This window comes from Physeter macrocephalus, chromosome 18, assembly GCF_002837175.3.
Source record: "Physeter macrocephalus isolate SW-GA chromosome 18, ASM283717v5, whole genome shotgun sequence".
NCBI classification, from domain to species: domain Eukaryota; kingdom Metazoa; phylum Chordata; class Mammalia; order Artiodactyla; family Physeteridae; genus Physeter; species Physeter macrocephalus.
This window is the reverse complement of record NC_041231.1, coordinates 8,807,901-8,820,225: the sequence shown is the minus strand read 5'-3', so window position 1 is coordinate 8,820,225 and position 12,325 is coordinate 8,807,901. Positions and strand designations below refer to the sequence as shown.

Genomic DNA, 12,325 nt, shown 5'->3' with positions numbered 1-12,325 from the left:
GGACAAGTCCTTGGCCAGGTCCAGCCCTCTCTCCAAGGCTGTCTTCCCATCTGTACAAGAGGCCCCTCCAGCTCAGACACTGAGGTTCCAGCCTCAGTCTGTGTCAGATGACGCTGACAGCCCCTCCTGTGCCACAGTGAGGAAGGCACCACGGGGGGTCTCGAGATGCCTGTCTCACTAAGAGGAGACTGAGGCCCGGGGAGAGGAGCGGCTGCCAGAGGCTGTGCAGCTTGGAAGTGGTTCAGGCTGAGACTTGATCCTGACCTCTTGGCTCCAGGTCCTCAGCACTGTTCCCAGCTCCTGGAAGGAGGAGGTAAGGAAGCGGGCATTGGGTGGCCCAGAAAGAGCCCCAGGCCAGACCTTAGGTGGGCCTGGCTCTAGCCCGGCCTCAGCCCACTGGTGTCTGCACCTACCCCCAGCAAGGCTGCCGAAGCCGGGAGCCCCTCATGGCTCTCGAACAGGTGGGCACGTGCCCCTTCTCCAAGGTTGCTGCCGGTGGCAGATACCAGATGACCTTTCGCTTGTGCCAGCCCTGCCCTCAGGGCAGGTAGGAGCCCCAGCAGAGAGGCCACCGCTGGGCAGGGCTGTCACCCTGGGCCCAGCACTTGCCCAAGTACACCCTGATACTCCTCCAGCCAGGCTCCAGAACATCTCCTAGAATGGAACCCGGCCACGCCCCTCCCCTGCTTGTAACTTTAGTGGCCCCTGCTGGCCGCCAGCTGGCCCCCCGGACTCGTAGGCCTTCCTGCCTCCCCTGCCACCCCATCCCGCGGCCCCAGCGCCTCTACACCAGCCGGCCCTTCCCTCGCTGGACCTGGACCCCGCTGTCCCCCTGCCTAGGCTGGGGAGCTTCCTCTCCCTCCTGGCCCAAATCTCGCGCCTCTGGGCTCCCACAGCACTGGGGCTGGAGCGTATTCCCACCTCTGACGGTTATTAGGTTTCCCTTTGTCTGCTGCCTCCTAAGCCTGGGAGCTCCTTGAGGACAGGGACTGTCTAGGATTCATCTCAGTGTCCCCAGCACCCAGCTCAGGCCAAACGTTGCAGTGAGAGGGAAGGAAGAAGGAGGAAGGAAGTGGGGCGGGAGGAGAGGAGGCCGGAAGGAGAGGAGAGTTGGCCTCTCCTTCCCTCTCCCCCCTTGACATTCTCAGCTCAGTCTAAGGCCTCACTCAGCTGTGGTGACGCAGCCTGTGGGGCTAAGCCAGTGAGGGGAGGCGGGGAGGAGGAGGAGGAGGGGGCTGCTGACCAAGCAGCACCTCCACGCAGAGGCTTACGAGCTATTTGCGCGCTGTCCTCTAAGCCCTAATCCTTCATGGCCAAGTAGGAGCCCTACCCCTGGCGTGCCAGAGGGGCTGGCCCGGGGAAGCAGAGACAAGCAACCCCGGCGGCCCCGGCGCCACCCCTCACGGCTCCTCGCAGCTTGTTCTCAGCCTGGCCAAGAGGGGGCAGCGGCTCAGAAGGTCGCCCACACCCGGACTTGGCCCTCGTGTGCTCTGAGCCACTCTCTAAACCTCCTGCCACGGGGGACAAAAGAGCTCAGGCTGCAGGGCTAGCCGCCTGGCCTCCATTCCGGCTCTCCCGAGGAACCTCACCTCCCCCAGTGGTCAGAGCGGACTGAGGCCTCCTCACGGGGCTGGGGCAGGTGTTCCCGCACTGGGCAGATGTTTATTGAGCACCTACTCTGGGCTGCGAGCTCAGATGTAGCCAAGAGCAGGCTGAGCCGGCCCTGCCTTCTAGAGAGAGATGGGCCGTCAGTCAGGAGACACATAAGACCGTTGCCGGCAGTGATGACCACCGAATAGGAAGTGAGCGTGTGATGGGTGGGCGCCCGGACGCGTAGAGCTGGCGGGGGCTCTCCACGGCTGTGGATTGAACGAGGTTCAGAAGAGGATAACGCTTTCAGCAACGCTCACTGATCACCTGCAGGAAACTGAGGCACAGGGAAGGGGGGAGGGCTGGGCTACACCTGGCCTTGTGGCCGCAGAGCCTCAGTCCAGCGAGGGAGGACCGTGCGACCTGTATTGTCAGGCCTGAAGGTCTGTGAGCGCTTCCCCTGGTGGGGAAAGCGGGTCAGGTTTACCATGCAGGTGGGCGTGGATCCCCGGAGTTTTCTAGTCCCAGCGAACTGAGAGGGGAAGCGGGCCTTCCGGGGCTCTCATGGCGACGGAGAGCCACAGGCTTGAGCCCAATGCCGCCTCCACCACTGCTGCCCAGGCTTGACCGACACAGTCTGGCCTTTTCCAGCACCCCAGCGCAGCCTTCTTTTGTCATGGGCACCGTGGTGTGAATTATGAACGGAACCTCTTCCTGAGAGCCGTCTTTGGGGCAGGAGGGAGATGTGGCCAGGCAGGTTTGTCACGTGACCTGGATGACTCCCTGCCAACTAGGGGCCTTGGTCTCCCCACCCGCAAAATGCGGCAAGGGGGTGGGGTCAGAGTAGGTGTCTTCTAATGACCTTCCTGCTCACTCCACGAGCCTGTTCCTCTGAGCAAAAAAGAGTTTTGTTTGTTTTTTTTAAAAAATTCTTTATCATGCGTTACAGAACAGAGATCCATCACGTCAGGGATGGCCTTTAACCCCCCCATCTCCTCACCCTGTGAGCGTGGGATTATTAGACTTTCCTACAGAGGGTGAACCTGAGTCTTAGAGAAGGGAAGCACTTCCTGACGTAACCTAGATCCATCCCCTCAGTCAACAAATATTTCTTAAGCACCTATTATGTGCCAGACCCTGGGGAATACTTCAGTGAACCAAACAGAAATCCCAGCTCGTTCAGGTTCAGGGGAAATGATTTACATGCTCCTGCTGTGTGTGGAGCTGGGCTCTGGGGCCCTGTGGTGAGCAGGACAGACCCCAGCCTACCCCGAGGGACTCACGTTACAGCCTAGGAGATGGACAAAAGACAAATGAACAGAATAGGAATTAAAAGCTTCCAGGTTGTCATAAGCATTACGAGGTAACAAGCAAGGTCCTGAGGTCGAGGGTCGAGGGCTCAGCCCGGCCTGGGCAGGGCTGTGTGGGCTGATGTTGACCCAGGGTGTCCACTGTCTCTCCTTCCGTCTGGCTACCAAGGGCCGCGTCAGAAACTCTTCACCTTGACCTCATCAACGACAGGCCTAATCACTGGGCCAACCGCCTTGCGCTTTGAGAGGCCACGCCCCACCCATCCGCCTCGCCTGCCCCTGGCTCACTCACCAGCACACATTTCATCAGGCTTCCGTGAGCAAGTCCTGACCCTGCCTGGGACCACAGGGGTCTGGAGCCCCAGGTGGGCTGGAGGGAACGGGGCACATTTCTGAGCAGACAGGTGTAGGAAACCCAGGTGGGAAGAGAAACTGGCATGATGGAACTTAAGTGACGGAAGTCTCGAAGACTGGTACACTTCCCTGGCCGGCTTTGTATTCCCAGCCTCAGGGCCTTTGCACTTGCTGTTTTCTCTCCCTGAGCGTCTCTACCCCTCCAGAACTCCTCCCACCCTTGAGTTCTCAGAGAGGCCTTCCTGGGCTGCTCTAGACAACCGTGCGCTGGGAGTGAGTCGCCATCTGAACTTACCCTGTTGTTACTGGTTTCATTATTTGTTTGTGGGGCCCTCCTTGCTCCCACAGAAAGACACTTCCTGCAGGCAGGGGCTTGGTCCTTCTTGCCCACTCTGTCCCCCAGAACTGAGCGCCTTGTGTGGATCACAGTAGGTGCTAGATAAAAATTTGTGGCTGGACCATGGTCATTGAGCACCCGAAGGCCAGGCTCCCAGTTCACTCCTGAGGGATGTCCTCACCATCCTGCTATACGTGGGGGGCCCTCGTTTTCCCCCAGAGCTCATCCCGCTGTCCTGGGACCTGCCCTCATGGCATTGCCTATCACCCGGCATCCAAGGCCCACGGTCCCAACCCAGCCTGACCAGACATCCCGGGTCGCATCCTGTGTGCTGCAGTGTGCAGCCAGTCCTGTTTCTGGGGTCCACCTCCCCTTCACGCGCGGGTGCCCAGGACCACGCCTGCCTCGCTCATTGCAGGGATCTGGTGCCTGACACGGGTTTGGCACAGCTCACCTCCTGCAGGCAAGGGCCTTCCTTCAGGAGCCCCGAGGGCCTCTGTCCCCTCCCTGCTTCGGTCACCACCCCCCCCTTGGTCCCCTCCTCCATCCTCGCTCCCTTCAATCCATCTTTGAGGGCTTTTGAGCCACCTTTCTGTCCCCGAGATCTGCCCAGGGCACTGCCCCCTGACCCTGGATAAAGCCCCCGGCACTAAGCCCCACCAGAGCTGGCCCCAGCCCACGTGCGGCCACATCCCACGTGGGCCTCAGGCCTCTGCCCAGCCTGTGTCTTCGGTCTACGCTGTCTTCCCCACTTGGCAACCTGGCACAGTGTCCCCCCTCCCTCAAAACATTATCTCCCTGGACACCTCCACAGGTAGGCAGCCTTCCCCCCTGGTCCAGGAGCTGTTCTTCCCACACGGGAGTCCTCCTCAGCCCGTAAGCTCCTCCTCCCTCGAGCTTTGGCTCCCCAGTGGCCTACACATAAAGGATTGTTGAACGAGTGAGCGAGGGAATTCCGATTCAGTGTAACAAATGCTTTTTGAGCTCCTGGGTGATGCCGGGCTTGTGTCTGGCACGGGGGGTGCCCTGTCCTTGCGAAACTCACAACCTGGCAGATGGGCTACTCTCAGTGTGCGGTGACTGGATGAGCCAGGAGGTGACTTAGGTGGGGAAGGAATGGGTGAGGGGCTGAGTGAGGGGACGAGAGAATAACCGGCTCCTCTGCCCTCTGGGAGCTCACGGTCCATTTGGGAGGAAGATGAAGTTTGCTTGCACTAAGCCAGAGGGAAGTGGGTATGGAGTCAGAGGTCCCAATGCCAGGCCAAGGCCATCAGCTGAGATGACAGAGATTCCCCGGGGACAGGAGAGGTGGGGGCGGGCCTCCTGCCCTTTCCCAGGGTCCCCGGCACCTCCCTTCCCCGACGGCAGCCTTCTACCTGGAGTCACCTTGGCCCCTCTTGGAAGCCAATTAGGCCCCCAGTTGCAGCAGTGAGGATTAATATGATTACTGACGCCCCCAATCTCGCAGGTGCTGATTCAGCCGGGAGCTTAGGGAGGGGAGGTCACTTTATAAGGGCCTGGGGGGGCGGGGCGGGTTTCAGAGCCTGGAGTCATCCAGCCGGAGCCCCGCGTGGCTGAGCTCAGGCCTCAGCAGCATCCTCGGGTTGGAGCTGCTGCGGGGCAGCCACAAGGGCCGCAGCCATGAACGGGACGGAGGGCCCGAACTTCTACGTGCCTTTCTCCAACAAGACAGGCGTGGTGCGCAGCCCCTACGAGTACCCGCAGTACTACCTGGCTGAGCCGTGGCAGTTCTCCGTGCTGGCCGCCTACATGTTCCTGCTGATCGTGCTCGGCTTCCCCATCAACTTCCTCACGCTCTACGTCACGGTCCAGCACAAGAAGCTGCGCACGCCTCTCAACTACATCCTGCTCAACCTGGCCGTGGCCAACCTCTTCATGGTCTTTGGTGGCTTCACCACCACCCTCTACACCTCTCTGCACGCGTACTTCGTCTTCGGGCCCACGGGATGCAACCTGGAGGGCTTCTTTGCCACCCTGGGCGGTATGAGCTGGGGTGCGGGTGACGGGGGCTACAGGAGCCAGGAGCTTGCGGTGTGAGGGGGGTGGTGTCCGGGGACAGCCTGTGCCTTGGGGATGGTGGCTGAGGGGCCATTATCCAAAGCCCTCACTTAATCAACAAACACTTCAGTGATGATGAGCTCGGCTGCCGTCGGTCGAGGGTGGACACGGAACGCTGTTGATCTCACTTGGAGTCGGGTCATTGTCTCGCTTTCCAGCAAGGAAGCAGATGAGAGAAGTCCAGGGCTTTGCTGGGGTCACATCAGATTTCTGGCGGGGCTGAGTTTCAAGCCCGTGTCTCTGAGGCCCTTCAGGACATATTCCGCTTCCCTCGCAGCGGCCGTGCTGGGTCAGACCCACGCCGGGCACTGGGGATAGAGCTGGACAAGACAGATCCCTGTGTTCGGGGCTCCCAGCCCGGGGCGGGAGGAGGGCTCTCAGTCCTCCAGTCACCGGACTGCCTGTACTGGGCCATGGGCTCGGTCCTTCTCCAGCATCTAGCTGACTCCCTCCCGGCCCGCCTCCAGCCTCTCTGCCATGCTTGAATGCGTTCTGCGTTGATGAGTCCATTCACAGGGAGATGTTAGACCTGTGAGGTGACCTGTGTAGCTTTGAACCATAGTTTAAAATACTTTCTTTAACTGAAAAACTGATTCTCTGCAGAGAATAGATCCCATTCAGCAGATGAGAAAACTGCTGTGTGCAGAGGGGAAGAGCGACTTAGGGATGTGGCTGGGCAGTGACCAGGGCCTAGGTCTCCTGGCTCAGATCCAGGGACGTCCCCTGGGGACACACGGCCTCTCAGGCAAGCAGGAGACCCGAGAGGTCATTATTACCGAGCCAGGGTGACAGGGAGAGCCTGGCACCAGCCACGAGGACGCTCTGCCTCCTGTCTTCTCTCTCCCACCTGTGTCCAGGCTGCTGCCTCCGCCCCATTCCTGGGACTCTGGCCGTCACTGGGTGTTTGTCACCTTCAATGACCACAGTCACACAGTCTCAGGCCAGAAGGGTGCCACACGCACGCGGACACGTCTCTGCTACAACTATGGTCCTGGGATCCTCACTAGTGTTCCCTTTCACTCTCAGAAATGTCCTAGTTTGGTTGATAAATCCTATGGCCACCCTCCCTCCTGAGTTTCTGGGGTGATGTGCAGGGCAGATGTCTGAATCACATCATTATTTCCTCCTCCGTCCTCTGAGCAAAACATTATGCAGCTCCTTGGCTCCTAGGAGAGGGTCCCACATAACTCATGTTATTACATTTCCCCGGAGGGGAGAGGCCGCTGCCCAGGAGGGAGGGAAGGCCTCCCAACTCCAGGCTTCTGCTGCCTCTGCAATATCTTTTGACAGGAACTCTGCCTGTTGCCCCATGAAGGACACATTTTTCTATAAAAACTCCCTACAGGGCTCCCAGTCCCGCCATGACCCCATGACCCGATTTCTGTGTCCCTCAAGAACCCAGAGCTCTTGAGCTGAACTAACCTTCCTGCGAGTTACTCTGCGTGGCATATCGGCCCCTCTGCCCCGCACCCCCTCTTCAATGTCCAGGCCCTCCGCACCCTAAGGCCTTGCTCCAGGCCCGTCCCCAGGTGCCTTCCTGGCCGCCCTCTCCCCATCCCTCAGAGGAGCTCCCCCTCCTTAGACAGGTCCAGCCACGTGGCGTGTTGACTGACAGCCGGCTACCTTGCAGGTGAAATTGCCCTGTGGTCGTTGGTGGTCCTGGCCATCGAGCGGTACATGGTGGTGTGTAAGCCCATGAGCAACTTCCGCTTCGGGGAGAACCATGCCATCATGGGCCTCGCCCTCACCTGGATCATGGCTCTGGCCTGTGCCGCACCCCCCCTCGTCGGCTGGTCCAGGTAACAGCACCGAGTGGAAGGGAAGGAAGGGTCTCCAGGGCTCTTCGTAGGGCTCTTCTCCAGCCAGGGGGGCTGTCTGGTTCCAGGTCCCCAGCTGGCAACTGTCATGGGGTTGAGGTTTAGGGCAGGGAAGAGAAGGTCGGCCCCTAACGCTGCTATGGGGCTGGTCCCCATGTCAAGGAGACTCCAAGACATCCCAACCCTTCACCTTGGCTGCGCCCCTAATCCGCAACTAAGCCAGGGCCAGATTCCAATCCTCTTTGGTCCAGTGCCCTGTTGAGCAGCTTCTCTGACCTTAGGCCTCAGCACCTGGGGAAGTAGAGCCTTCCTCGTGCAGGTGTGACATTGTAGCCTCTGGGAAGCAGTCCTGTCCAGACTCTAGGCCGTTATCTCCAAATGGGCTGAGATGAGCTGGGGTTGCGGTGGACAGCGGTTCCGAACATTGGGCTAGTGACTCTGTGGGTGGCCTCGTGTCCCTCTGCTTCCGGGAAACTCCCATCTCTCTCCGCTTTCCTCCTCTCTCAGTCTTCCTGGGGCCAGTGTTCTTTGCCCCTTGCTGAATTTGAGCAATTCAGCAAGGGACAAAAAACTCTGGCCCCCTTCCCTGTCTTCTCCAGTCTGGCCCGGTTACCTCCTCGTAGGCACAGCTAACAGACACTGGGTTTTCCGAGATCGGTCCAGTGTCACCATCCTCTGAAATCACCCAAACATCCTAACCAGACACCCCGGGGCCTCTTGTTTCCAGAAAGTGCAAAGATCCCTTAGTTTCCCCGTGTGCCCCTCTTTGGCCTAGAAAGACCTGGGCACCTCAGATACAGAGCTTGGGAGCGCTTTTCCCTTCTCCCCGCCGACCTGTGCCCTGCGAGGCCCGAGGTCTGATGGGGCGGAGCAGCGGTGGGCGCGGGGGTGGGGTGGGGGCGGGGGCTCTGGAATGAGAGACTTGGAGAGACTGTGGTCCCGGGATAACATGGCACCGAACGAACAGTGAAACAACACTGTTTCCACAGGTGCATTTGAATCGCTTACCTCGGTCGATGTGATCCTCAGTCACACAACCGAGGAGAGGTTTATTATCCCCATTTTACAGGGAGGGGAAGTGAGGCCCAGAGCGAGACCAGCCCTACAGTAGGCAGTGGCAGGGGACTCTGTTCAGCTGGGCCTGTTCCCAAGGCCCTCACACGTGGGTCTCCCTTGGCCCCTCCCGCCCCATCCCCCCACCGGCCCTCAGGTACATCCCGGAGGGAATGCAGTGCTCGTGCGGGATTGACTACTACACGCTCACGCCGGAGGTCAACAATGAGTCCTTCGTCATCTACATGTTCGTGGTCCACTTCTCCATCCCCATGGTCATCATCTTCTTCTGCTACGGGCAGCTGGTCTTCACAGTCAAGGAGGTATGGTCCTATGCTGGCCGCTGGGGACACGCACACTGACTGGGCCGAGCCCAGCCCCCGTTCCAGAGGAGCCTCGGTCTGAACACCAGGCCCTGTGTCCCCGCAGGCAGCTGCCCAACAGCAGGAGTCGGCCACCACGCAGAAGGCCGAGAAGGAGGTCACTCGCATGGTCATCATCATGGTCGTTGCTTTCCTGATCTGCTGGGTGCCCTATGCCAGCGTGGCGTTCTACATTTTCACCCACCAGGGCTCCAACTTTGGCCCCATCTTCATGACCGTCCCGTCGTTCTTTGCCAAGAGTTCCGCCATCTACAACCCCGTCATCTACATCATGATGAACAAGCAGGTGCCTGCTGGTGGGGCGGGAGGGTCCCGGTCCCCCAAGGCCACAGGAGGACGAGCCACATTCTTGAATGGGCCCTCAGTCTTTCCACCTGCAAAATGGTCAGGGAGTTGGTCTTCCCTGGGGCGTCAGAGTCATCTGGGAGAAATTCAGACTCCTGGGCCAACCCCCAGACCTTCTGATTAGAGGCTCAGGGTGGGCCCAGGAACCTGCATTTCTAAAAGCCCTCCAGGTGGCTCTGATGCTGGCTCAAGAATGACAAGCACCGGTCCAGATGGTTTCGGAGGCCTGCTTTAAAGGTCAAACGGTCAAAGTCCCGAGCCTGGGAAGAGGTGACAGTTTCTGCACAGCCGGACAGGGAGCTAAAAAGTCTTGTTCCAAAGAATGAAAGGATAAAGCGGTCCTTTAACACAGATCAGTGGTTCCTCTGCAGATCCCTTGATCCAGTGGGGAAAACACGGAGTCAGACGTATTGGGTTCAAATCCCAGCTCGGCTAGTTTCTAGCTGTGTGACCTTGGGCAAGTCACTTCCCTTCTTTGGGCGTCAGTTTCTTCATCCATAGGAAGGGTGAAATCCTAAACTCTTGGGTTAAATGAGATAGTTTACAGATAGCCCTTGGCGCACAGAGGGCATCATGAAGCATCACCAGTGACAAAGCCCCCTGAGGTCTGGTCCTGGCATTTCCGGGCGGGGTCGCGAAGGCTTAGTAAGTTCCTCCTGGGAGCCATTTGAGAGGGGAGTGGAGGCTGGGAAGGCCAGAAGCAGGAAGGGGGGGGGAGGCAAATCTCACCGACCCTGCCGGTTGCCACCCACATTTCGGGGGACCCTGACACTGACTCATGCCTTTCCTTCCAGTTCCGGAACTGCATGCTCACCACCCTGTGCTGTGGCAGGAACCCACTGGGTGACGATGAGGCCTCCACCACTGCCTCCAAGACAGAGACCAGCCAGGTGGCGCCTGCCTAAGGACTCTGCGGCCAACTGTAGGAGTCTCCCAGCCCCCGCCCCCCACCCCAGCTGCCCCATCAGGAGCCGTGCCTGTCGGAACCAGGTCACACAGGCTCCCTGAGTTTAAACAAACAAACGAAAAGAGAATTAATGAGAGAACAATGAACGCTCCTCACTTGGCAGGGACGGCCCAGTCTGGAGGCCTGATTTCCCAGGGGCCGGTGGGATCTCTACCCCCCTTTTCCCCCAAACTCATCTCTCAGGCGCACGAGAACTCTTGCTCTGGAAAAGTGTCCCAGCTTAGGGATAAGTGTGTAGCACAGAGTGGGGCACATAGTAGGTGCTTAATAAATGCTAGATGGTTGAAGGAAGGAATGAATGGAGACCTGAATGGAGAGATGAATGGGCAGGGAGAGCATATCCTCTCAAAACCTTGTTAGTAGCAGCAGCTCACCTTTGGCAGATGACCTCGAGCAGTTGTTTTCCTCCTTGGACCTCACTTTCTTGCCCCATAAAGTGGAAATTCCAAATCCCCCACACGGCTGCTGTGAAGATCAAATGAGATTGTGCGTGTGCGTGTGCGTGTGCGTGTGTGTGCGTGAGCACTTTGTAAATGGTAAGGAGCTGGACAGACTGTAGTTGACATTATAAATAATATCAATGAATATAATTAATTCATTGCTATGATCCTCTCCTCTTGATAGTGACCATTTGGGGACTGGGCAAAGCCCTGAGCAACCAGCCTCAGCGGGTTTATAAAAAGGAGCCAGACGTCAAGGCCAGGCCAGGGCTGGGTGTTGGGCCACGGGAGGGTCAGTCAAGGAAATGCAGAATGCAGTCATCGGGACTGAAAGAGCAACATCGGGGGTCCAGAGTGTGGGACCGAGGTCCGGGAATCTCACCTCCAGCATGGAGCCCCGGGACTAGGGCCACCCCTTCTCAGTGTGGCCCGTGGAGAGACAGGCCTTTCTCTCAGCTTCCGGAAACCACTTGTTCTCCTCCCCAGCACTCAGGCTGCAGCATCTCTGGGCCAGTATGGAGCTTCTAGAAGCCATGCTTACCTGCCCACATTTAATGGGGAGCTGGGTCCCCAACGTCACCCTTGTCTCAAAGAGCTTAGAAACAGAGAATGGGAAATCTGGCTGGGCCCACCTTCCCTGGGGATGTTCCCAGGTCTCAGATTCCGGCTCCCTTGCTGGGCGAGCCTTCAGCCGCTCCAGTCCATTCTTCACTGTGGAGTCCTCGCTGTGAAACTGGCTGGGACCCTGGGGCATCGAAACTGAACTGCTTCAGCAACTGCCCCTCCTCCTCCACATAACCAAAGCTGGAAGCTCTCCCTCTCTCCAGCTCTGCCTGGAGGTGAAGGCAAATTGGGGTATTAAAAGCTCAGCTCCTATACTTGGTGTTGATGGTGGTGGTTTTTGTCACTCTCAAGCTCTTTATCTGCAGGATGGATTGGAACAGGGCAGCGTCCACCTGATCCTTGACCCTGGGTTGCCTGGTTTGGGCAACCGTCAGAGCCCCCTGGGAGTACAAGGTGGGGGGAGCAGGCCGAGGAATGAGAAAAGCCCCAACTTTGGAGTCACAGAGATCCAGGTGACCCGTGAAACTGCAAGCAAGTTTTGTCACCTCTCTGAGCCTCCTTATCTGCAGAAAGGAATCTTAAAGCTGACCTTGATGGGATTTGAGGAGCTTTCAGGCTTTATGCAGCCAGCCTGCTTCCTGGACACAGCAGACAGTGGGAGACTTTTGGCATTACTGGAGCCTTGGCTCAGAGCTGGCCGTACCAGGGACCTCCTCTCCAAGGGGAATGGGATGGAGATGTAGCTCCCAAATTACCCTCATCCTGCGAGGTAGGAAAGGGCGGCGGGAGCCTGAGAAGGAAGATCTCCAGTGCCGTGGAGGGACTGGAGCAGGTAATGGCTGGGATCTCTGTTGTTGCCCCTCTTTACTCTGTCTCCCTAAGGTGACGTCAGTCAGGATTACTTTGGCTGCAAGTGACAGGAAATCCCACTCAATAGCACTGAAGCAAAAGGGAAAAATTATTGGCTCCCATAAATGAAAATCTCAGGGCATCGGGCACAGCTGGATGCATGTGCTCAGATGATGTTATCTGGCTTCTGTGTCTCCCCTCTGGCTGCACTTTCCTCTGCGTTGGCTTCATGCAAGG

At 58.4% G+C, this 12,325-nt stretch overlaps 2 protein-coding genes across 2 annotated transcripts in view; both read left to right on the top strand.

Annotated features, from left to right (window-relative positions):
- Positions 1–5,397, top strand: part of IFT122 (intraflagellar transport 122) — a 75,598-nt gene extending 70,201 nt beyond the window's left edge. The window contains exon 32 of the mRNA XM_028478645.2: positions 5,281–5,397. The gene's annotated coding sequence lies outside the window, so the exon portion shown is untranslated. The remainder of the gene's footprint in view (positions 1–5,280) is intronic.
- RHO (rhodopsin) lies at positions 5,233–11,523 on the top strand. Its single transcript, XM_007126220.3, has 5 exons — positions 5,233–5,593; positions 7,301–7,469; positions 8,698–8,863; positions 8,970–9,209; positions 10,063–11,523. The coding sequence occupies exons 1-5, from the start codon at positions 5,233–5,235 to the stop codon at positions 10,171–10,173; spliced, it is 1,047 nt and encodes a 348-aa protein (XP_007126282.1). The 3' UTR covers positions 10,174–11,523.
- The last annotated feature ends 802 nt before the right edge of the window (positions 11,524–12,325 follow it).